This window comes from Doryrhamphus excisus, chromosome 1 (genome assembly GCF_030265055.1).
Source record: "Doryrhamphus excisus isolate RoL2022-K1 chromosome 1, RoL_Dexc_1.0, whole genome shotgun sequence".
NCBI classification, from domain to species: Eukaryota; Metazoa; Chordata; class Actinopteri; order Syngnathiformes; family Syngnathidae; genus Doryrhamphus; species Doryrhamphus excisus.
The window spans coordinates 34,207,917-34,234,113 of NC_080466.1; the positions used below are offsets into that span (position 1 = coordinate 34,207,917).

Here is a 26,197-nt window from a genome sequence, read left to right on the forward strand (position 1 = left end):
CCCATTATGATAACATACTTCAGGACTTTTGTATTACACTTTGAGCATAAAAAAATAGAACATTCATTTTTCAAAATCATAAATTTTTCAAGTAGTTAGTGACATGTCCTTTAGGGTGGACCATCAATAAAACCAAAAACATATATTGTATAAAATGTAATATATAAAATAATAAAATATATAATAAATAATTAATAGGCGGCAAGGCGGTCGAGTGGTTAGCGCGCAGACCTCACAGCTAGGAGACTAGGGTTCAATTCCACCCTCGGCCATCACTGTGTGCATGTTCTCCCCGTGCATGCGTGGGTTTACTCCGGTTTCCTCCCACATTCCAAAAACATGCTACGTTAATTCATTCATTCATTTTCTACTGCTTTTTCCTCATGAGGGTCGCGGGGGTGCTGGAGCCTATCCCAGCTGTCTTCAGGCGAGAGGCGGGGTACACCCCGGACTGGTGGCCAGCAAATCACAGGGCACATATAGACAAACAACCATTCACACTCACATTCATATCTATGGACAATTTGGAGTGGCCAATTAACCTAGCATGTTTTTGGAATGTGGGAGGAAACCGGAGTACCCGGAGAAAACCCACGCATGCACGGGGAGAACATGCAAACTCCACACAGAGATGGCCGAGGGTGGAATTGAACCCTGGTCTCCTAGCTGTAAGGTCTGCGCGCTAACCACTCGACCCGAGACCCGAGTTCAATACCACCCTCGGCCATCTCTGTGTGGACTTTGCATGTTCTGCCGGTGCATGCGTGAGTTTTCTCCGGGTACTCTACATATAGACTCCGGTCTATATGTGCCCTGTGATTGGCTGGCCACCAGTCCAAGGTGTACCCCGCCTGAAGGGTACAGCCCGAAGACAGCTGGGCTAGGCTCCAGCACCCCCCACGACCCTTGTGAGGAAAAGCGGTAGAAAATGAATGAATGAATGAATGAAAATTAATGATATAATTAATTATATATTTATATATGAAATATATATGAAAATGTTTTTGTTTGATCTTTAACATTGTGTTCACATTTTTAACGTTCTAAAACTGCTAATTGTGTTGCAAAAAATATTTAACCAAAGAAAACTGAATCAGCTAATTAACTCCAACCACAACAATGTGGCCAATTTGTAATGAATACACAATTTGCAGTGAATATAGGTTTGATTTGAGCACTACTTAATCCATCAGATCTTCTGGAAATATACACAGGAAGAAATCTATTGGGTCTGTTCCCTCAAGATTCACTTTCCACTCTCCTAAAAAAAAAAGGAGCCAGGTCCCGATCAAACTCTTTGTCTTGCTTTTCCAGACATGTCTGCTTTTTTTGTGTTCTTGAGCTTTGTCAAGTGGGACATCCTCAGCTCCTTCCGAGTTTCTTCCGCATCCTCATCTTCTTCAGCATCCCCATCTTTCCCAGCATCCTGGCCTTCTGCACACTATACAAATAAAATGCAACAAAACAACAACAAAAAAACATAAAAAATTAGTAAATATGATCAGAGACAACACAGCTGAACACAAAATGCAGTTTATAAATGAAACTCCAAACCTTCAGGTCTGGACTTTGACTAGTTCACTCCAAAGTCTTCATTTTCTTTTTCTTCAGCCATTCAGAGGTGGACCTGCTGATGTGATTTGGATCATAGTCCTCCAGCAGAACCCAAGTTGGTTGGGACTTTCTCCTTTGATATTTTTTTGGTAAACAACCAAATTAATGGTTCCATTTATCACAGCAAGTCTTCCAAGTCTTGAAGCAGCTTAACATCTCCAGACCATCACACTACCACCACCATATTTTACTGTTGGTATGATTTTTGTTACTTTTACGCCAGATGTAATGGGACACTATTTTCTCAAAGGTCTTGGGGATCATCAAGATGGTTTTTTTTTAAACAAAATTTCAATGACCCTTTTAGCACGTAGGCCACACAGTCAGGGGATTGGGAAGACCTGTGTTCGATTCTCCGCTTGGACATCGCTGTGTGGAGTGTGCATGTTCTCCCCGTGCGTGGGTTTTCTTCGAGTACTCTCGGTATACCGATTGGCTCGCGACCAGTCCAGGGTGTATGCTGCCTCTCAGCCAAAAGACAGCTGGGATAGACTCCAGCATAAGCGTCATAGAAAATGGATGGTAATTCTCCTTTTGTTGTTTTGTATTGGATTTTTGCTTTTCAAAGTACATTTTCTGCATATCTAGTATAGTGACTTGTTTTTTAAAGCAAATACTGTTTTTTCACTTCACTTCAGAATCACGTCAGAATCAAGTGAGAATTTCCAACATGGCTTGTGTTTTCCAAAATGGTGACCATTGCTATAGCGTTTTGCTCACTTTGCTGAGTAAAACAGAATATGGAATAATTTGTGTCAATAATCTTCCCAGCGCGGCACGTCGGTCGAGTGGTGTCCCCCCCCAGCACCCCTGCGACCCTTGTGAGAAAAAAGCGGTAGAAAATGAATGAATGAATGAATCTTCCCAGCCTACCACCAAGCTGGAGAAGCAGCCTGCAGCCTGGTTTCACCCTTTCTGCTGGGCTACCTTCTACTACCAGGCCCTGCACTGCACACGGAGTGATTCAGATTCTTTTATGTCTCCTGCTGATATTCACCCCACAAGTCAGCAGCCCAAGAAACAAACCAACAAAAAGCACATGGAGAGAAGAATCCCGACTGATACACCGAAAAAGCCATCAATTGAATGTGCCCATGAAGAGACGGAAAATACACACAACGCCAAAAACAGTTTACATATTGCCATCCCGTTTGATGACACGTCTGAGCATGAAATAGAGAACTAAATGTCTCAACTCCGGTAGTTGGCGACTTTGTCATCGCAACGTTTGCATCCAAATGCAGGAGCCAGTATTACATTGGCTTGTGGGCATTGAACTGAGCCCAAGATTTCTCGGAAGAATCTGATGGACCACTGGCAGTAAGAAACCCAACTTGGCACTTTAGGAAAAGAATGATGGATCTTTCTCATGGAGTGATGTGCTGAAAAGGCTAGCTCTACCTCAGAAGGCTGGAGGAACTGCAAAAAGGAAAGCAATTGGAATATTTAATTATTCTTAAGATTAAATGGGGGATGCACGGCGGTCGAGTGGTTAGCGAGCAGACCTCACAGCTAGGAGACCCGAGTTCAATCCCTGTGTGGAGTTTGCATGTTCTCCCCGTGCATGCGTGGGTTTTCTCCGGGTACTCCGGTTTCCTCCCACATTCCAAAAACATGCTAGGTTAATTGGCCACTCCAAATTGTCCATAGGTATGAATGTGAGTGTGAATGGTTGTTTGTCTATATGTGCCCTGTGATTGGCTGGCCACCAGTCCAGGGTGTACCCCGCCTCTCGCCCGAACACAGCTGGGATAGGCTCCAGCAACCCCTGTGACCCTCGTGAGGATAACTGGTAGAAAATGAATGAATGAAACTAACTGGTGGTTTGTGTCAAAATCAAAATAGTTATCAATGACAACAAAAATGTTTTATGAAGTAAGTATTTTCATTCTGTTTAACTTTTTTTGGCATCATAAGACCTTTGAGATCCAACAGTGCAAAATGTAAATTCTTGCTATTTTTCAACCGGTCTTAATATTTGCATCGGGAGTGCAATGGATTGGACTAACTGGCTTGGTGTTAGCATTTCTAATGTAGCAAATGTATGTACATTGTGATGTACTCAGCCCTCACTGGAAAAAGTGTGGCCAACCCTGGTCTAAAAGATGTGTAATGTAAACTAAAGACGTTTGCAAGATGGAAAAAAATGATTTCCAAGCTAAACACATTGCCAAGTTAGCTATGACCACACAGTTGCTCATTAATGCCCGTCATTGATCAAACAGAAGTCCTACAATGAGAGGTTTTATCCATCCATTCCCAGAGACATGGCCCTGGAGGAGATGCTGAATTAATGCTGATTAATTTCTTGCCTTTTAGTGGAAATTATTGTTTTTCTCAAGTGTGCATTTTAACAACGCAGTTGAGCGCTTTCTCCCATTAGTGTTGTGGGAATGGCCACAAAACAGCCAGCGACGCACATTTATTAGTACATTTTCTTGTTTGTAGATAAGGCTTGCTGTGAAATGTGTCATTTTTTTGTCTTTGCGGTATGTTAGTGAACAAATAGAAAGGATAAAATGTATGTTCTTCACATCACTGGCTGCATCACCACCGAGCTTTGCCCTCCACATGTGCGCATGTCATCATATCCAAACTTGGAGCTGGAGTTGAAAGGCTTTCAAACATCTGCTCCCAACATAAGACTTGACAGAAATACACAAGAGGAGGGCGTACATACAGTACATACATATCTTGTTACACTGCTGGAAGTGCAAAAGTGTTGCAGAATCCCTGGGATGATGCACACACGTCGTAAACAAATGCTGCAGAACTCAAACTGAACCAGATGGACAAAAAAAATTCACTCTCTTTGCCTCAGGTTAATGCAATCCGTGTGATCTCACTCATTTATGATGAACAAAGATCAGTTTATTCCTTGCTTAGGTCATAGTGAGTATTTCTACTGACAATCTATCTTCCATCTATCAGTATTGCCTGTGCAACAAGTGTAACCACACTTATTTTCCTGGTGTGTATATATTGTATTAATTCATTTGATCTTGCAGGGGCATGTTGGCCCCTGTCTGCCACCATAATTCATGATTCAAATTCATATATTTTTTTTATTATATTTTTCACTCATCAGGCACCATGGGCTCCATTACACCCCATTCAAACATCATATTGACTCTCATTCATGTGTTTGAATACATTTTAAATTCAAATTTTAATTCATTTTAATTTCAAATTTCCCCATGAGGGACGAATAAAGCCATATCTTATCTTATCTTATCTTATCTAACTACGCGACAATAGACTGAGACATAGAACAACACTGCCCTCTCTTGGTGGACTGCTGCAATGTCTCATTTCGAGGTATTCATTTCATGTGTACTGTATGTACCGATTAGTCACAATGGCAACAAGCTGCTGTATTTGGAACTAAATTGGTCAAACGTATAAACTTTATTATTGTGTGTGTCTTGAGTGTTGGGGTTAAATGGGAGGGATTATTTTCTGTAACCTATGTCTCACATAAGTCTGCCAAAATGTGACATAAATAAAATGGATGGTGTGATTTAGGGATGATGTAGCTAGTGGAGACGTTTCAATAAAAAAAACATCCGATTATCCGACCACAAGTGAGTATGGTTGTAGTTGTAACACACACCGGCGACCACTGTTGTCCATCAAGTGATATCGCACCGTGAGGTCCCGCTCGCCCGCACCGCGTCATCGTACAAAACCAGCGCACCCACCCCATAATGCGCCATAGCCTCTTCGTTAGCTTGTCGGCTAGAAGAAAGCTACCTCTCTGCTCACGGGGCGAACGCCTGTGCTCGCAAAGGACGACCTAAGTAACAATTTGACAGATTTTACCGAAAGCAAGGCATTTTGCTCGTAACGGTCGTGGTGAGTATTTTGTTCCCAGATATTTTTCATTTTTCCTTCCTTTTTCCTTTCTTTTTGGATTTTTTTTCAGCGATGCTTTTTCTATTTTGCGAGTGGGCTGAATGCGAGCGGCAAGCTAGCTGGCTAGCTAGACGCTCGCCCCCACCCCCTGAAAAAAGGCTGTTTGTGGTTTTAACAAAAACACGACACTTTGGATGCATCCTAGCCGCAGTTTCTTCCAGTTTTGCAAGTTTGAATAGGTTGATTTTTGAGGCGATTGTTCAGAAGACCTACCTTTGACTGGACTGATGTGTTTTTGGCACGCTTTTCAGACGACCCAACCGCTAAGTTAGTTAGCTATTAGCTCGCCTGCTGTGATAGTTTGAGCTTCGTCCTGACCCACTTAACATCACAGATTACCGACTACACAATGCAGACTTTTGCTGGTTTTGCTATTTTTGGAGGATACGGGAAGCTGAATTGTTTGCTTTGCATTTTTAGCTCCGGCTAAACATTAGCCACGCTAGCCGCCTGTTAGCCTACTAGCCTAGGCTAGTAGGGCCTTTGATTCACTCTGATGCCTGGTGGTGGCGCTGTGCGTGTCCAGTCGGGCGTGTTGTGAGTGGTTTCGGTCCTTTTTCTTACCAGGTTTTGCTTTTCTGGCTCAGACTGAACAGTCGGTTATTTTTGGGGAGTTTCCTTGCAGTGTTTTTCCTGCCATGATGATGACGAGGGATTTTTTTTTCAGATTTTGTATGGACTGCCTGCAAGTGGCTTCAGTTTTGTTGCAGAACACTTTACACATTTAATGATTAAAAGTCTGTTAAACTGAAAGAGTATTATGGTGGTTTATATTGAAAATACATAAGTCACCCCTCCTTTACTTTCACTGGCCAAATAAACACCACATCAGCTTTTAGTGACCAACTTCAGTGTGAAATCCTGAATGCAAACCTATTTGTGTACTATATGTAGTGCTTTTATTTAGAGGCTCTTCACATACATGCCCTATCAATCAATCATGTCTTGCATAGGTCCTTTCATGCAGTAAGGGTCATCCACTCTAATACATTATATTGTTTGAAGATGGACAGCATTAATCAACTTTGACATAAGCAACTCATCGTTGCCCAACTTATGGCTTCCCCTCTGTCATTTGGTAATGGCACACCAATTAATACATGTCTGTTTTCATTCCGTGTACTTTTTCTAAAAGCCAGTGACGCACATGAAGACAGTTAATTGACAGAGCCTATATTCTTGAAATACTAGTCAAGCCACATCGGGCCCATTTCCTTGTTGTGACGCTCATGTGATTTAATAGGATTGCAACTCCAACTTGGGGGTTTTATGTCAGCAAATGACTACAACAAAGGGCCCTTTTACGTGAGGCTGTTTTTAACTCATCATGCCGCTGTTGCTTTATCAATTTGTCTATGAGTCACCCGCCTTTTTTGGAGGCATAACAACAAATGCTCTTGAAAATGACTAACAATTCTGTCCAAATGCTAAACACATTTGTTAGTAAAGCCGAATGATATGTGCTGTTAAATACTTTTGAGTACTTTGCAACATTAAAAGTGTCACAAGACTTGCACACAGTGGAACCTTCAGTCTAACTCAATGTACAAGGCATTAGCAGTTCCACATTGTTATAACTTAAAAATAAATTTTACCATTGGGAAATAATGGAAATGGACTCAACCAATTCCAGGGTCATTTGTTATAAAATCGTTAACAGTACAGGCGGAGGTTTTTCGGCACATTTTACAATTTCTACAAATAATTTAACCACCATATGGGGCAGAGTAAATACATACTTTTAATAGTATATAACATTGCTTCTTGTTGTTTGCTGCTTCTTCAGAAAGATTCTTGTACACACAGTTTTTGTACAGTATTGCGTGTAAAAAACAAAAAACTAGCCGTCGTGTATCATTACATGAAATCGAGTAACCCAAACAAAGTGCTGGCTCACTGTCAATAACCTAACATGGGGACGAAGTGCGATTTAAAATTTGATAATGAAGATGAAGAAAACTGTGGAATTCAAACTCTCCAGGATGTATGGGAAGTCCACGTTAGGGTATATGCGTTCCTCATTTATAATTATGTTTCTGGTGTGTAAACTGTATAATTAGCTATCATATGTACTTATTATTTTTGGGTGATTGGAACTGATTGATTGCATTACTTTTTAATGAATGATTTCCAATGAAAAATTGCCTAGGTTTTTGTACATTTAGGGTTTTGTCAAAAATTTTGGAACAAACAAGGAAAACCAATGTAGAAGATGCGTTAAAGAGCTGGAACGATACTGTCAGCTTTTTGGTGTTTTTATAGGTATTGCGCAAATAAAGGAAGTCTTGTAATTTGGGTTGGGCGATATAGACCGTAGCATATATCCTATGTTTGGGATGTATCACGATATGACGATATATAAAATTTAAATTCAGCGGAGTCATGAATAAAAAGCCACAAACCTTAAGCCATATAATGAAATGCACTTTGCAAATTGTGAAGCACATTTATTTATTGGTAACAAACAGGCTAACGGTTGTAATGGGATGTCAGCCCAAGCTTGTTATCAAGGAAGATGCCGTCACCCATGTAATTCCAATGGCATATGCAGATATTATTGTTTACACAGTAAAAGTGTTTTTGAGTACAAGAATAAACATGTTAATAAACATGTTTTTTTTTACTCAGAACCTGCATGCTGTCATCGGACATTATAAAACGCTTCTTACATTAAAGCGGTGAAGCTGAAGTAATGCAGCCTGATTCGCGCATGCTACCATACGAGCATGCTAAACTAAGCTAACCCCACTAGCTTTCATTCATGCTCCAAGCTACTGCCAACTTTTGGCGATGTTTATCGCCATTTCAGTCAGTATAGTTCGTGAGGAGGCGTTTTAGTGTTTTTTAGTACTTTATACCACAATTGAGCGGTGCACCGAGTAAATACCCCATAGGAACATTCCTTCTCCTCACAATGACAGCATTTCATAAATCTAATGTCTCATTAAAGTCTGTTGCGGCGCACAGTCAACTCATCGGCCTCTTTTCCATTATTTAAACCGGTATAAGGAAGACTCTATACTAGTGTACTAATACATATAAATTATTGCCCAACCCTACTTAATGAATTGTACTATTAATATTGTACTGAACCTTTTCCATGCAGTATTTGTCAAGTGTTTCTAAAAAATGATCTCAAATCAAGGAGGGGAAAAAAAAACACTTGATCTCACATGATGATTGTTTGACGTTCATGCCTCTCTTTTTGAGGTTCCACTATTCATCACCTGTTAAATTCGCACCTAAGCTGGCAAAGGATACTCATAATGTGTTTTTGGATACGTGATGGGGAACTAACACTTGGTGGTAGCGTTTCTTTACACAGACATCGCTAACTAGTGGCCTTGCATTCCCGTTGGTGTTTCACCAGTTTAAAGCATGTGAATGTAGCCAAAGACAAACGTTTTGACGTGCAGCCATGTTTAACTGACCCACAATCACCAGACTCTTGATTTTCTTCCCCTAAAATGTGCCTCTGTATCCAGTGTTCAGTAAATGTTAGCCCCTGCTAGATGGCTACCGTATATATGTAGACAACTAGAAAACGTGATGGTATAGCCATTTTACTCGGAACTACGATCCGCCCCCTTCCCCTTAACCAAGACAGCTGGTTCTTGGACAATGTGTTTTCATGTTACTAGCCACTGACTCCCCCACTCCTCCCACTGCCCTCCTGTACATACTCCATACAGGTAAGAAGACTTGCTTCGACGTAACTCTGCTTAGCTTGACTGAGGTGTTGTTTTCTGTCGCCTCAGTAAAAATCGCGAGGGGCGAAGGTGAAGGTCGAGACACCAGCCCAAACTGAGCCCAGCCCCCCAGTGTCAGACAGACGACTGCCCAGCACACAGACGCTATGGAGTGAGTCATGACTGTTCCAAACGACCCTTTTTTTCTCCTCCTCCTCCTTTCCACTCCGAGAGGGGGTGGTGGGGGGGGGTCCACTCACTGTTGATGTATGCTATGTGGGGCCTCAAAATCTGGGAAGCCAGCAAAGGCCTCACCCTTTTCTTGTGTGGCGACAGGGCGGGACAACACTAATACATAACTGAGTAATTGTACTCGTCCGTCTTGTTTTAATCTCGGGTTAGGATGCCGAGCATAGGTGTGTCCTTGATTAGAATCGATTAATCACCATTATTAGATTATATATCAGCAATGCGATATCATCTCGCTATCATCACATTTTTTTAAATGGGATGAGCGTCCCTCCCCTAACAATTTCTTCAAATTCAACTTATCTCCTGATTAAAATATTTTCACATATAGTGGCTGGAGGGTGTTTACACATCTGCCGAGACTAACAGGCATCTAAAAGTGTTACTGTGTTTATTGGAGATGAGGCTTTACTTACCGATACTGCATAAATATTACCCGTGACACACAGTGTTATTATTTGAGGTGTGGTGGTGTTTCCCCAAAGCACAGGTGGTGGTTTTCTTCATTAGCCTACGTACGAAATGTTTATTTTGTTTGGCAGTAGCCTGAATGTGCAATATCACATGACCTCACAGTATGTTAAGGTCCTTTAAATCCCTTTAACCAAAGAACGGTCTGTATACTTGTCACATTATAATTGTTTGAGAATATTTACATTTTGTTTTGGGTTTTCTCGTGATGTCTTATGATGTCATAGTTACCTGTTACCTGAATCTCTCTTCTTGCAGGTGCTAAAATGTGATTCTGTGGAGCAATGAGCAGGGTCTTCGAACTGTGATTCATTCTTTTGAGCCGCAAGGCATGACTGTTTTAGAAGCGATGACTCGAGGGGAGCCTGCTAGTCATTTCCTAATCTGAATTGTTTTGGTTTTAAATACTACTTTGGTAGCCTTTCCTGCAGCAAACTAGTTACAGTGGAACCCACTTACGTGACAGCCACAAATAGATTTGGCGTTATCGATTCGACCTCGCTCATAAACACAATAAAACACACTTAGTCTGTCGGAGAATAAGTGGTAGCAACCTTAACGATTGTATCGCTGTATTTATTTATTTTTTTTATTATTTATTTATGTCAGACCCTGCTAGATAAAAAAACGCAGCTAGCAGCTCATCTTGTGAAGACACTTTTTGCATCGGACATGAAAGCAACTTTCAACAAGCAGCAAGTTCATCCGTAGTTTGTTTTGGTTTTCATGTTTTTTTTACTTCCTTTTTTGCCAATTACGGAAATGAGACGCTGCCATTCACCACCCAAACCGCCCATGGGGCTATGTCTTTTATTGTTAACTTCCTCATTATCGCTCAGCAGCGTGAAATGATAAAGGCAGCATAACTACTGTCTAGTTACACAGCATTAAACTTCCTGTTCGGTGCAAATGAACCTTTAAAGTAAAAGACACCAGAAGAAAGACTTGTGCATCTATGAAAGCTTGAAAGCCACTGTAGTCAAAACATACAAGCGAATTATCAAATTATCGCAGCACCTCTGTTAGATTAGCGTATAAAATATATGGAGACGTGATGTATATATGTGAGATTGTGATATAAACACAAGCGATTGATAATTTGGTTTACGTCGACATGATTCAGTGAGTGGGTTCCATTGTAGTGCCAACACACCTTCCTAGGTGGAGGTTATAAGAAAGGCTAAATGCCCCCTCGAGTCGCCGTCTTTTTTCCAGATCTTCGCTGACGTCCCCGCTGATGTCCTCAGGAGTGGACAGGAAGAGGCGCCAAGGCGGTGGGAGGGGCAGTGCGGCGTGTTGCTCTGTGGCTAAATGTGTGTCTGTTGTGTTGTGTTTCTCGTCCCGCTAGTCGTTCGCCCAGCTCCTCCAGCCTCATGGCCAGCAGCAACGTCACCAACAAGACGGACCCGCGTTCACTCAACTCGCGGGTCTTCATTGGCAACCTCAACACCTTGCTGGTCACCAAAGCCGACGTGGAGGCCATCTTCTCCAAGTACGGCAAAATCGTTGGCTGCTCCGTCCACAAGGGCTACGCCTTTGTGCAGTACGCCAACGAGAGGAATGCCCGCGCCGCTGTTGGTGGGGAGGATGGACGGATGATTGTGGGTCAAGTGCTTGGTAAGACATGCCGCTTGTCATCATGGCTTGTCTGTTCATACATGGTTCAAATGTTCAGTTTGTCATCCGGTTGGTCAAATGTGGGAATTTGGATTTATTTAAGTTGTGAAGGAGGCTCATGATCTGTTTTTGCCTCAGACATCAACCTTGCCGGCGAACCCAAACCGCATCGGTCCAAAACCACCAAGCGTTCAGCTGGAGACATGTACAGGTTGGTCAACATGCTCCCATTAGACATTGTTGTTTTACTTTGAACTTTTGAGACATTCATGGCACTTGTCATTTTTCTTCTCTCACAGCAGTTCCTCCTTTGACCTGGACTATGACTTTCAAAGAGATTACTATGACAGGTGAGTAGCCCGTCAGGGCGAGACACAGCCTTTGTTGTGGCAACCAACAGCTCTCACTGGAGATGGCATGCGCTCTTGTGATGGGGTCCACTGCAGAATGTACTCGTACCCGTCCCGTGTCCCCGCCCCACCTCCGCCCCTGTCCCGGGCCGTCATCCCGTCCAAACGCCCCCGGGTCAGCCTCAGTGGCGGTGGGAGCAGCCGCCGCACCAAGAGCAGCTTCTCCTCGTCCTCCAAGAGCAGCCAGAGGGCCTACTCGTCCAGAAGTAGTGAGTCGTCTGCCTGCCAGCCTGGTCTTCAATGTGGTAGATTTTCACGCTGTTGATGGACTGTAATGCCGCTTGCTTGTGGAGAGATGCTCAACCCAGCCATTTGCCTCTTTTCCTGCAGTCAAGGTGGACGAGCTGCAGACCATCAAGCGCGAGTTGACTCAAATTAAAAGCAAAGTGGACGACCTCTTGGAGAGCCTGGAGCGCATGGAGAAGGACCATAGCAAGAAGTCTGGTACGAGTGTAAATAATGAGGGACATTCACTTCCTGTTTACACTTAGACAGACTTTATTGATCCGCAAGGGAATTTGCTTGGTTACAGTAGCTCAAATGCAGAAGATAAAAAGACAGTCTTTTAGACAGTATTTTAGAACTCCTTGTAAGATTTTATTATGAACATGATTTAAATGCTTTTTTCAATTTCCGAAAACCCTTTCCTGCAATGGGGGTTGAATAATATCAAACAGCTGGCCCTAAACAGCTGACAAGATAATTGTCTTAGCAACAGCCATGTTGGTAGATGTAAGTAATGGTAATGGTTTAATTTCATTTGAACATACATCAGATTACAATTGAATGCATCACACAATCAGGTCACAGTTCCACATGTCCAAAAGGAGTAGGAAGAAGCAAAGCTTATTAAATCCTACCACTCCATCTGGTACTTTTACAATCAGTAACCGTTATATTTGCTCACTTCCTGCTCTCCGTAATATTTGTGTGTATTTCTGTATTTTATTAGGTATTTATTTATTTATTTTTGTCACTTACCAAAGTAGGAGGTGATATGAGCATCCAATGCCATAATGGGTACCATAGTAAGTGTCAATATAGTGATATATATAGCACATCATGACTGGTTCAAGACTCTTCATCCTTGTATTTAGCAAACATCAACTGCTTGTATTGTTTCTTGAATTGGCTCATCGTTGTGCATTGTTTGAGGTCCTTACTCAATCCATTCCATAGTTTGATTCCACATACTGAAATGCTATCGCTAGCATAACGTAGTCCTAGCATAGAAGTGTTTCAGATGTACTTTTTCCCTGAGATCATATTTCTCCTCTCTTGTAGAGAAGTATTGGATGACATTTTTAGCTAATTGCTTATTTTTAGCCTTATGCATTATTTTAGATGTTGGAAGATGAACTATCTACCAACAACTCAGCAAGTTTAATTATTTGTGATCTTAGAAATAAGGAGTTAGTATGTGTTGGCAGTACTGGGAGGAACTGCAGCTCAGTGAATTCCAGCATGTACTCTGACATTGTGAAGCAGGGCATGATCGTCGGTCCAAACTTGTTTGCGTCCAACAGAGTCCAAGACTTTGAAGCCAGAGCCCGGAGAGGTGACCTCCCCTCCTCACCCGAGCAGCAAGAAGGATGAGGGCATTAAGAGGGATAGGGAAACCCCAGACCTCAACGACTCTGAGGAAGACGACGAGGATGACGATGAAGAGGAGGGAGACCTGCTGGAGGAGGATGAAGAAGAGGTACTGATGGACCAGTATTACCGCCGACTCACAGTTGAAGAATAGTATCCAAATGTTCTTTTTTGGTGTTTTTTTTTAATGAAGGTGAAGAGCCAAGGCAGGGAGGAGGAGGAGGAAGAAGAGGAGGAAGGCGAGCATGTGGACGGAGACGATGATGCAGACAGCATCAATGGTGAAGACGACTCGTAGACCCCTCCCCATCGCCGCTTGTAGTAGGAACTCAAACTTCAGTTTTAACCCTCATAGTGTAGATACAAAGAGAGGAAAAAAAAACAAAAAAACATTGCCGACATGCACAGCAACGTACATGGCACGTACCCACACATAGCGTTATCAAGGTGTTGTTTATTTGTGACCGGCTGCACCGCCGAGACAGGAATAACTTGCTATAGGCTCTTTTAGCATGTCTCGAATGACAGCTGAACAGACTCCGTGTGCGGTTTGATTCTTTTCTTTTTTAGCTAGTAGACGCGCCCGCCCCCATAGCTACTCCTGTGCCCTCCCCCAACCCACTTCGTTATACATCAGTTGCTTTCAACTTGTGTAGGTCCGTTTTTTTTATACTATTCACTTTCTGTTTTACTGTAAAGGAATAAATTGCAATAAAATGTTAAAAATTAAGTTTGTTGCTTTCAGGTTGTGAGCTTCAAAATATGCCCCACACAACCTAATGATACAGATCTTTACTGTTGGTTACACATAAGTAGCATTGTGAAGTACTCTGCTATCGCTGCACCGTGTCAATGCTTGCCTTGTTAGAAAGCCACACGAGGGGCGGAGTATTAGAAACAGATTTTACTCTGCAAATACAGGAGGTCCTCCATAAATGTACCGTTTTTATTCCTATGATGCCAGTTGAGTTTTAGTATACTGTAAGTGGCAACTTGCATTGAATCAATTCACACTATACACAGAACACATGAACATATCACATAACACTGGAAGGGGCGTTGCATGGGAGGGAGATTAGATTAGATTCAACTTTATTGTGATTGCTCATGTCACTGGTACAGGGCAACAAAATGCAGTTAGCATCCAACCAGAAGTGCAATTTTATAAGTACATTAGTATGGACAGATCTATGTAAATAAAACTATACAGGCTATGACTATAATACAGTGAGGATATGTACAGGGATATAAATGACTATAATATGGCTATTGTAGATTATACAGATTATAAACAGTATGGGTATGACAATATATAACAGTAATATATACAGTATTGCAATGGAGTGACTAGGGTATGGAAATGACTATAATATGGCTATTGTAGATTATACAGATTATAAACAGTATGGATATGACAATATATAATAGCAGTAATATGTACAGTATTGCAGTGAAGTGACTAGAGTAGAGTATGGTTATTGCAGATTATATAAATTATAAACAGTATGATCAATGAATCAACAGATAGTATATGTACAATAGTGCAATGAAGTGATGGGGGAGGGCATAGGTCAGCAGGGACATGTAAGTCGTGGAATGGGTGGGCAATGGGGGGCAGAGTTCAGCAAGGAGACAGCTGTTGGGAAAAAGCTGTTCCTGAACCTGGTGGTTCTTGTCCGTAAACTAGACTAGAGACTAGAGACAGGCTTATTTATATTAGTAGGCTTAGTCAAATTTTTTCCAAAATTCAGTTTTTTGTATTCCAAATCACATTTGTTCTGTTTTAATTAACCTTTTGTTTTTTCAGTTTTGATATTACTATGTCAAAAAGATGTCAACCTCATCCCAACAAAAACATATATTATTCCTTATCCACACAAAAAAAACCATAGCCAACCACCCTCACCCAGCCCGAGGCACCCAACCATACACAGTCTAGTGCAAAAATTACATAAGCCATCATAAGCTAACATGGAGAGAAAAAACATCAATGTTATGGTATTGTTTCAGTGAGATTGAAAAAAAAGTGTGTGAGAGAAAAAAGAAAAATATTCTTAAAAATACATAAAATAAAATTAGTCAAATTTTAATTAATATAATTTGCATTTTATGACTCAGAATTTGTCAGATCCTTGTCTTCGCGAAACAGGCTCATCAAAATGTCTGATCCACTTGTGATGCTCATCTCTCAAGCAAACCCAGCCATCATCATCATTTACAGCGGGATCTGTTGTGAACTGCTGCCTGCACTGCTATTATTACATAGATGAATATAAAGTATCTAGATGCCTGTGAATAGTCTTCCGCGGATGGTACCGTGTATGCCGCTATTAGCAGAACTCCCCTTCCAGGATGACCAGGCTGCACTGAAGGTCGAGAGGGCAACATATGACTATTAATTATAGACTATAGCCTACTATAAATAGTCCAGTTCCAAAGCCGGGCCCTCCGCTGCAGCGCCTCCAAGCTGTCAGGTCCATGTCAGATGTTGACGTAAAACAGCTCTAATGTTAGGAGAAGGTGCAAGGTCCAAGTACTTAGTCTCTAAGGTAGAGGCACACCCCAACCAAGGATAGTTTCACGACCGGGGTGACATGCAGTGGAGTGGCTGGATAGGACAGCTCTATCCTGAGTGATGGGAAGGGATGGAAGGCCTGCTTTGGATGTGGGAGATAGGTGGCGGTCTGTCTTCAGAGATGGTTTCTCAACCATCTGTACATCTGTGTTCTCTGTCCAGAATACAGTATGTGCTGTTTTTCCTTCAGGTACAGGTAGACATCTTGACCTGAAGTAAATGGGGAATGGGTAATGGGCCAGGCAGTGTATTATGTAATGTGTATGATGGTATCTATGGTAGCTTTTTTTTTTTTTTTTACTGAAAAACATCACAGTTCATTCCAGACATGACTGTTTTTGTCATCTTGTAGCCATACATATCCAAAGTCACACACTACTATAAGGAAAGTATCTCTGATTTTTAGTACATATTACTTATGAGAAGCAAAAGGATCTCGCATACAAAAAAAATAGCCATTGAATATTTGCTTTGCATTTGCATTTACTTTGAATGTCAAATACAAAATAAAGTACACAACATATTGTATAGCGTGCTGAGTCAGCCTTGAAGCAGAACTGTGGGACAGTTGGTCCAGTTGGGAAGAGTACGATTTGGCTTGGCAGTGAATCAACCGACTTGGTGCAAAGTTTCAGCTTCACAAAGGAGGAAAATGGTGGTAGAGGAGGTGGGAAGACACCCACATTCATACCTGTGGCCAATTAACCTAGCATGTTTTTGGAACGTGGGAGGAAACCGGAGAAAACCCACGCAAAACCTCGCCAATTTGGAATCGGTCTCCATTTTGTCACTGATGTCCACAATGAGTATGAAAGAAAACAAAGTTAATAAATCTGGAGCCGTTCTGCTTTCTGTGCCCCGCCCCTTCATAAATACTTGCGTTAATTGCCCAAGCAGCAGTGATGAGAACGCTGGAAGGCCAGTTAATAACTCTTGACAATCAACATTCTAATATATTGTTCCCATGTGAGGTGGAGTAACTTAATTATCGCTTAATTACTCAGACGCCATCGTTCTTCTATTTGGAAGAATGACAGCAGTGGAGTAGAAGTCATTAGAAAGCTTTTGTTGTTTCTCATCAGTCAGATCATTTTTTGGTCATTTTGATATAAAATGAATAACATTGATGTCTATGTCTTACACAAAGACTGCCTTTTTTGCATGCCTATGTTTTATTGTTTAGTTTTTTGTCTTTTTTATGTTATCTCGCTCCAGAGAGAGAAAAACGGTACCTTGATTCTTCTCTGTCTTGCATGTATGGAAAAATTAACAGTAAATAATTTTTGAATGTCGCCACACAGGACCAAATTTTAGGACAAAGGACAAAACTTTATTCATGCTTTCAGATGACGTAAAATCCATAAATACTTTACACTGCGGCTACATGCACATTGAACGCAAAATGAACACAAAACAAATTGCAACCTGGCTTTGGTTCTTCTCAAACAGTTCAAACTTGTCAGACCTGAAGTTCTCTTCCGTGGAAATGGGCTCCAATGAGCTGCTCCTATAATGACGATGCCCATTAGCAGAACCCTGCTGCTCTATCTAAAAGCCAAATAGCTTCACACGTCCGAGTGGGTAGACTTAGAAGATGGTAAAAAACGTTAATAGAATACACGTCGTGTTTGCAGTTGTTGTGTTTTCATTGGAACCGATGACCTCCTCTTCCACTTCATGTGTGGGCTCATTGGCCTCGGAGCACGGCCAACACTGTGAAAACGCTCAGCAGGATCAACATGGCTGCACGGGGCAGAGCAGAGAAGAAATAGATGTAGGTTAACGTGGTAGTGTGTAAAGCAGCGTGACATTCCCAGCCCCGACCTTGGTGCAGTTTGTTTGGGCAACTATTGTAAACCTTACACTTTGTCTCAATTCATGCACTTTTTTAAAATATTTTTTGAGTGCTTAATTGCATTCACACTGAGAAGTGTGAGATTAGATTTTATGGTGTGCTGTATATCATTATTCAATGCATCAACAATGTTGATGCCTTGAATCTTCCTGTGGCTGCACGGTGGTTGAGTGGTTAGCGTGCAGACTTCACAGCTAGGAGACCCGAGTTCAATCCCACCCTCGGCTATCTCTGTGTGGAGTTTGCATGTTCTCCCTGTGTATTTGTGGGTTTTCTCCAGGGACTCCGGTTTCCTCCCACATTCCAAAAACATGCTAGGTTAATTAGCGACTCCAAATTGTCCATAGGTATGAATGTGAGTGTGAATGGTTGTTTGTCTATATGTGCCCTGTGATTGGCTGACGACCAGTCCAGGGTGTACCCCATCCCGCCTCTTGCCCGAAGACAGCTGGGATAGGCTCCAGCACCCCGCGACCCTCATGAAAATAAGCAGTAGAAAATGAATGAATCTGCCTGTTTGCTTTCGTGTAACCAATAAGGTGGTTTTAGATGGGATGCGTTTTGCTTGGTTGGGATTTTACCATGTGGACAAGTTTAGAAACACAATCAACAAATGTCATGTCTGGTAGTTAGTTGTTTACCGTCACTGCGCTTCGTGGTTCCAGCGCTTGCGGGCGTAAAGATCATTCCGTTGGCATCAGTGAGGTTCACAAGCGAATCCAGCAAGATTTCAAATGGTCCAAGAACATCTGAAAAAGGGAAAGCGGTGGAGTCTTAGATTCATTCTTCCAAAGATCACTCTTTGGTTTGAATACCAGTCCTCGAATTCAAATAGATAAAGGCGAGTTGACGCCAAAAACCAAACAGGCCTTTACCTCCAGTCACATTTCCAATGCCCAGCAAGACTGTGGAAACTGTTTCATTCACAATCTGTCTCGGTTCCAAATTGATAAAGTTGAACTCGCAATCGATGGATGTGCCGTTCACCACACCAACATTAGTCACTTCCTGTGTTGAAATAAGGATTTGAAATATTGTTCATAGTTTTCCCAACCTAACATAAGTCCATATGGTAGCAGAGGAGTTCAAGAAGGAGATACTGAAGATATTGAAGACTCACCCTGTCATCTTCAATGAAAGTGCCGTCAGTGTTGTTTCTGATTAACACACTGAAGAAAAACGTCCCGTTTCCCGTCATGTTTTGCGCGCAGGCGAAAAGCAAGGTGGTTCCCTGAGGACAAAGGTCATCAATGGCATCCTACTTTCATGGCGACCGATAGAATTCATTGGTCCATGTTTAGCTAAAACCCCTTCCGATCCAAGTGTGTGCCTCACCTCAGTGGCGTTCTCTGTAAGTCCGAATCCTACATATCCCGACGAGTTTCCACTGAGCCTGATGGTGGCCATGAGGGGGTCAGTGTCGGTGGCATCTATGGACGTGAAAAGACAGTCCTCATCGGTTTCAGGGTTGCAGTCATCTGGCGTCTCCAAGCACAGGATGGTTGTCCCGCAGCCATCTCGGTTGATGTTCAACATCATCGGGGGGGTGATGCTACCATTTGGGTTCGTGAAATTCAGGGGTTCAGTGGTCACGGTGGGCTCAAAGGTAGTGACCTCGCCTGAAAAATGAAAGCACAGGTTAGACCACTTATCCCTCTATCTGTCTCCTAGGGTTCTCATTAGGGCGATGGACGAACTAGCGTCTATCCCAGGTGACTTTGAGGGAAAGAAACGGGTACACCTCGGACTGGTCGCCAATTAGTCACATGACACAAAGTATAAACAAGCATTCACACTCATATTTAGTGTTTCCAGTTAGCTTAACGTGCATGTTTTTCTGATGTGGGAGGAAGCCAGAGTACTTAGGGAAAACTCCGGAAGAACATGCAAACCCTACACAGATGTTCCAATGTATATTCCAACCAAATTCCTAACCAATCTGGATCTAATCTAATGTAAAGTATGTGTGTGTTGATCTATTTGGTCTCACCGTTTTCGAGGGATCCATTTCCCAGGAGAACGTTGCCGACGGACCCGTCCGAAGCCTCTCTGGTGGTAACTGAGTTTGCATTTTCTATGGTGAAAGTACATTGGATGGATGTGTCATTCACCGCATAGCAGAGGTCGCTCACAACCTGAGAGGGGCGAAGAATCGACATTTAATCCGGATTATGGAGTGTAATGTTTTCAGAATATGATAAAGCAAGAATTTCCCGCGATCGAGACATGACTGGTCGTCACCTGATCACTTTCAGTAAGATTCCCATCAGCGTTGTTTCTGTCCAGTGTGAGGAAGAAGAATGCATTGTCATTGCTGCTGTTTATTCCGCACACATAAAGAGTGGTTATGCCCTGAGAAGAAAGGAAACCATAGAATTAATTTAGGCCGTCAACGTCTTTCCTTTATCTGCTTTGAGTTCTTCAACTTTTCACCGATCGCCTTCAAACTTTCAAGGATGGCTGCTCTTGGACCAAGAACAGGAATCCCTGCAAGATTGACTGAAGATCTGATTCTTCAGGCTTCACCTCATTTGCATCCTGGGTGAGTCCCATTGCAATGAATCCCGGGGAGTTTCCACTGAGCTCCACAGACAGGTTGAAGCCGGAGTCCATGTCGGTCATGGTGTTCAGAGACGTAAACAGACAAGAGGTGTCGACTTGAGGATCGCAGTCATCCGGTGACTCCACGCACAGTTTGGTATCTCCGCAGCCGTCTCGGTTGATGTTCAGAGTCTTGGCAGTGATGATACCATTCACGTCGGTGAGGTTCACTGTCTTATTAAAAATGTCCATGAACATTTCGGGAGTATCTGAAGAAGTTAAGCAAAGTCCATGTAAGGTTAGACGGACGCGATGGAAACATGAATTCCTTCCAATGCTCGCACAGTCTAAGGGTCAGGGAACACTTACTGTCGGTGACAGTTCCATTTCCCAGGAACACCACGGCGGTGGTGGTGGTGACGTTTGGAATGACGAAGTTACATTGGATCAGTGAGTCGTTCACGGTGCCACGGATCTCTTCTGTAGTCTGGGGTGAGGTTAATGAAATGTTCACATTCCAACCAATCATATTGCGACATATCACAAGCGACACTTCTAAGCAATGATATACAGTCCACAAACATCATCATGTCTTCCATTTGTGGTCATTTCAAATATTTGAACGAATACGGGTGCTCTTTTTTTGGACACATACAGCTCACTTGATTTGCTAAGGAAGCTATTTCTGTTTTGTTCTGTTTATTTCTGTCGTATGGTCACTCCGCCACCGCTTCCGACATCTGTGTCCGTGTCATGCATTTGACCGCAGAAATGCCGGCAGCAATGTTGACTCAACTCATAAGCACTCTTCGACTACTTAGCGTGTTAGCTTAAAACGATAGAAATGAAACAGTGTTACTGAAATGGAACTGATGATGTCATAGTATGTGCAACAAACATATTGGCTCCGCACTACCATTAGCATTTCAAAAGGAGGTTCCGCCGTCTGCACAGTTTAAAACAATCTTGTTCTCTTCAGTTTGCACAGGAAACAGGTTTGAAAGTTAATAATGACTCATCATGCTAATTAGTCACATGCTCAGCCCCAATGAACAATGTGTGCATGGCTTGAGTCCATACGCGCGTCGCATCAATACGTGCGTTCATTTTAATCAACTGTGTTGAATCGGCAGCCATTGAGGCGTACAAAATATCGACGTTTTCTATGTCGCAGTCAAGTTAAATCCTCACCCTTTCATTTGGAGTAAGCTCATTATCGCTGTTGTTTTTGTCCAGTGTGGTGAAAAAGAATGAGCTGTTATCAGTGCTGTTTATTCCACACACAAAAAGCATGGTCGTACCCTGTGGAGAGATGAGAAGAGAGTTCATCAGACCCTAATATGATGCTCGATTTCGCCCCTTGGTCCATCGTGGCTGTATTCTTGAGTGTGTTCGAGGGTGCCTCACCTCAGTTTCGTCCTGGGTAAGTCCCAAAGCAATGTAACCCATGGACATTCCACTGAGGCCGACATATAAGTCGAAACTGTCAGAGTCCATGGAGGTAGCATTCAAAGACGCAAACAGACAAGGGTCATCTGTTGCAGGGTCGCAGTCACTTGGCTCACTCAAGCACAGGACGGTCTCGCCGCAGCCATCCTGGGTGACGCTCACCTGGGGGAAGACCGGGTAAGAACGGATGGCTGAGTTGGCTCCACATACTAGGAACTAGGGATTCGTAGCCTTTCAGAACCACTTTGATACAGGCTTTTGTCACATTTGGTTGATCTACCGTATTTTCTGGACTATAAGTCGCTCCGGAGTATAAGTCGCACAATGCCAAAAATGCATAATTAGGTAGAAAAAAACATACATAAGTCGCACTGGAGTATAAGTCACATAAGTCACAGGTAATTTATTTTAACTAATTGACCAAAACAGACATTACATCATCTTGGAAGGCAAGTTCGAACAATAAAATAGAGAACAGACGGAATTGGTTTAAGATATGCTAACACAATGGTTATTCAGCTACACCAAGAATAAACATGAACACAAAAGGTGTCCAGTGTTTATGGAACATAAACACTTTTTTCATTTATAAGTCGCTCTGGAGTATAAGTCACAGGAACAGCCAACCTATGAAAAAAAGTGCGACTTATAGTCCGGAAAATACGGTAATTCCTGTCTTGAAAAGTATGGTTCCTTTCCCAATGTACTTTGGGCGTGTGACCAATCACAGCTGAGTGGGCGTGCCCGGAGGCGGGAAATCTAAGGAAATACAGCTGGAATAGGTGCATATTCTGTAAGATCTCAAAAGTTTTCTGTGTGGGTTATTGTGTGTAGCTGCTTTTTAGGAGTCCACACTCAATACAAAAGGTCGAAATATGAGCATAAAAGGTCTTACAATAACAAGACGTGCATGTCAACATTAAAAAACTGAATCGAAATCAATTTTGTAAACATCGGATGGAATTAGTTTCAACAAAAAAATTACTCTTTCTTGAAAGGAAAATTTAAAGTTCAATTTCATGACCCTAAAGTACGTACCTCACAACAATTTAGGGTCTTCATTTAAAAAACCTGAATGTTTGTGTAACATAAACACTTTTTTCATTTACAAGTCGCTCTGGAGTATAAGTCACAGGAACAGCCAACCTATGAAAAAAAGTGCGACTTATAGTCCGGAAAATACGGTAATTCCTGTCTTGAAAAGTATGATTCCTTTCCCAAATGGTGAATAATTGCATGAGTAGAAGCTTGAAGCCATAATAATATAATAATAATAATATAAGTTTATTTGCTGGGCTACTTGGTTCTCAGTGAACAAGGACCAAAACTAACCAACCTCTGCGGTGCTGAACGACAGGTGAGCTGTTCCTCGCACTTCAGGAAGCAACAAGGCCGAGCAGGCGGCCACCAGTAGGATGAGTCCGTGCTCCATTGTCGTTCAAATTCAACTGCCAAAAAAAACCAACCATAATATTACGACCACAGTAGCTGGAAAACAATTCTCAATAATGCAGTATGTTCCTGTTTTGAAGCTACGGTTTCCAAAACCAGGGTGCTCGTATTGTACAAATAAAATAATAAGGATGATTAATATTTAGTGTGCTTAATAAGGACAAGGTAAAAAAATATCACATAAATTTTTTTTTGTTTTAGTCATAAACAAAACATAGTATTTCTACATAATAATGCCACATCATTTACTCACAGAATATTCAAATAAAATATAAAGGTTTGATTTTTATAAACTCGTAGAGGTTTACCTGAGCTTTAAGGAGCGTAAGGACGTTCTCTGGATGCCAATGATTGCTGGAAACGGGCGCAGGCCTTAAATACGCAAACATCAGCGATGATGCTCTGCTAAGGTGTGGCCGTGGAAGAAAGAACACGCCTGCCTGCAAGGTGCGCAGTCACTTCCGTATTCCATGAAAACCAGATTGCCAGACAAACTTGCTCTTGAGCAATTAAAGAAAGTTGGCAACATGTGCCTCTTCACCCCTCCCCCCCACCCCCCGCACTTAAATGAATGTGTAGATTAGACTTGAAGAAGAAAAAAAAACACAACATGAATAAATTGTTGTGTTGTAAAGAGGGGAAATAATAATATACAATCATGTTTTTTCGATTACTGCTCCCAAAATCAAGTCACCTTAAAAGTCATTTTAATTCTTTGGCCTTCAACCCAACAGGAGACATTTTATTTTTCATTTCATTTCTTTTCTCATTTCACATGGCAATTGTTTTAAAACTGCGTTGTATGGTTAGTTTTTATGTTTTTTCACATATATATATGTTATATATAGGCTAACACAATGGTTATTCAGCTACACCAAAAATAAACATGAACACAAAAGGTGTCCGGTGTTTATGTAACATAAACACTTTTTTCATTTATAAGTCGCTCTGGAGTATAAGTCGCAGGAACAGCCAACCTATGAAAAAAAGTGTGACTTATAGTCCGGAAAATACAGTATATATATATATATTTTATTTTTTTTATATATATTTTTTAAAATTACCTCTGCTGTACAACACTTTGTTTTCATCTGTGATAGTTAATAATAACTAATTATTTCTGAGGACTCGAGAATAACCTGTAGAATTTCTATTCCGAGTGCATGTCAAAACCTTATAGCCCCGATTATCAATATTTGTATGGATCCGGCCACCTCTAACTCAAATATGAACCCATATATTTAGAATACTGCGATTGGGCAGCCACCCGTCCAGGGTGTACCCCGCCTCTCTGCCCAAAGACAGCTGGGATAGGCTCCAGCATAACCGCAACCCTAGTGAGGATAATCGGGATAGAAAATGGATGCATATTTACAATAGCCAGTTTCATAACACACCATTCATTATCATCATCATTATTTTTCCTTTCAAAACGCCCGCTTGCTTTGGTCGATGACGTTTCAGAGACCCGATGACGGCGATCAATTCGAAGCATGATAGGAAACACAAGCCTACACTATGTCCTAATGACTCAAGGAGGGTGGGGCCGTGCCAAACAATGCCACGAGTTGTCAAAAGGACTCATCAAGGAATGATGCCATCTCGCATTCCTTTAACAATGAGTGGCCTTACAGGAAGTGGAGGAGCGTGTTGAGCGCGTCAGGTGCAATTAAAGGTCATTTGTTTCCAAAGCTCTCATTATTAAGACACTCGTGTTCTCTTATTGCTTGCATGATTGTGAAAGTAAGATGAAGTAGTAGTTGCTGATGGTGTAGTGGTTCATCTAGCAGACCCGGCGGGTGTAGGCCTGACGTCAGTTGGAAAGTCTCAAGTTGTGAGTCTGCACTACTTTATTATGAATAATTCAAGTATGAAGCCAACAGCAAATGAAAATCAGTGTGACCTCACCTGTCAACCACAGCGCTGACGTAAATATCAAAAGAATGTAACCACTTTTTCAAACATCAAAGACAATTAAACAAAACAAGCAGGCTGTTTTTATTAAACTGAAGACAATTTAGATCAGGGGTCTCAAACTCAATTTACTTGGGGGCCACTGGAGCTAGGGTGTGGGCGAGACTGGGCCGCATCAGGTTTTCCAAAAAAAAAAAAAACGCATTTATTAAAAATGAATGAATGAAAAAATGAATAAACTTTGCTTTGGTTTCGATTTTCTACAATAAAAGCTCTGATAAAACATTCCACTGTTCTCAAATATCTTATTTTTTATTTTTCTGCACAAAATGAGATGAAAAATAAATAAACAAAACAAGAATAAAGAAAATCAATCAATCCGTAATAAATAAATAAATATAATAATAATAATAATAAAACGGCAAATAATAAAAACTTAAGAAACCACATATAGTTGGTGGGTAGACGAATTATATTTTTCAGATTAAAATGAACAAAGCATTATTAGAGCCCTGTAGACATGACAAAACACGACTATAGTCACATTTATACTCTTTTTATTTACAACATATTGCGCAACTGTAGGGTCTTGAGACACATGCTAACTCGCAAACTAGAGAGCTAGCGACCTAAACGGTAGCCTTCGAGTTATTTCCTTTAAACTTAAATAGCCAAAAACTTACCACTTCCACACGGATAGGGAGGATAACTATTAACAGTTATTTAACCTTTAACATGAACATGAATCAAACGTAATAATTTTTTCTGGGTACATGATACCATACAGCATTCATATCAAACTTGCGCGGGCCACACTAACATTAAACTTTCATATCAAGGGGGGGCCTCAAAC

At 41.6% G+C, this 26,197-nt stretch overlaps 2 protein-coding genes and 1 long non-coding RNA gene across 7 annotated transcripts; 1 reads left to right on the forward strand and 2 right to left on the reverse strand.

Annotated features, from left to right (window-relative positions):
* Positions 1 to 1,101: 1,101 nt before the first annotated feature.
* LOC131132783 (uncharacterized) lies at positions 1,102 to 9,948 on the reverse strand. Its single transcript, XR_009130430.1, has 3 exons — positions 9,884 to 9,948; positions 1,555 to 1,687; positions 1,102 to 1,441 (listed from the first exon to the last, which is right to left on the reverse strand). It is a non-coding gene; the product is annotated as an uncharacterized LOC131132783 (long non-coding RNA).
* Positions 5,306 to 14,288, forward strand: LOC131132764 (heterogeneous nuclear ribonucleoprotein C-like). 5 transcript variants are annotated; one of them, XM_058078687.1, is made up of 9 exons: positions 5,306 to 5,469; positions 9,288 to 9,390; positions 11,287 to 11,555; positions 11,694 to 11,766; positions 11,855 to 11,905; positions 12,002 to 12,210; positions 12,296 to 12,409; positions 13,492 to 13,667; positions 13,752 to 14,288. In XM_058078687.1, the coding sequence occupies exons 2-9, from the start codon at positions 9,386 to 9,388 to the stop codon at positions 13,854 to 13,856; spliced, it is 1,002 nt and encodes a 333-aa protein (XP_057934670.1). In that variant the 5' UTR covers positions 5,306 to 5,469; positions 9,288 to 9,385; the 3' UTR covers positions 13,857 to 14,288. The 5 variants fall into 5 exon arrangements, with proteins under 5 accessions (XP_057934670.1, XP_057934694.1, XP_057934677.1 ...); XM_058078711.1 differs by having other exon boundaries at positions 12,002 to 12,174; XM_058078694.1 differs by having other exon boundaries at positions 11,858 to 11,905.
* A 3,153-nt stretch (positions 14,289 to 17,441) lies between these two features.
* On the reverse strand, positions 17,442 to 23,796 carry LOC131132758 (uncharacterized). Its single transcript, XM_058078674.1, has 13 exons — positions 23,739 to 23,796; positions 23,315 to 23,426; positions 21,937 to 22,140; positions 21,721 to 21,831; positions 20,899 to 21,016; positions 20,515 to 20,798; positions 20,230 to 20,340; positions 19,979 to 20,123; positions 19,324 to 19,607; positions 19,109 to 19,219; positions 18,864 to 18,996; positions 18,630 to 18,737; positions 17,442 to 17,876 (listed from the first exon to the last, which is right to left on the reverse strand). The coding sequence occupies exons 2-13, from the start codon at positions 23,408 to 23,410 to the stop codon at positions 17,821 to 17,823; spliced, it is 1,761 nt and encodes a 586-aa protein (XP_057934657.1). The 5' UTR covers positions 23,411 to 23,426; positions 23,739 to 23,796; the 3' UTR covers positions 17,442 to 17,820.
* Between the last annotated feature and the right edge of the window lie 2,401 nt (positions 23,797 to 26,197).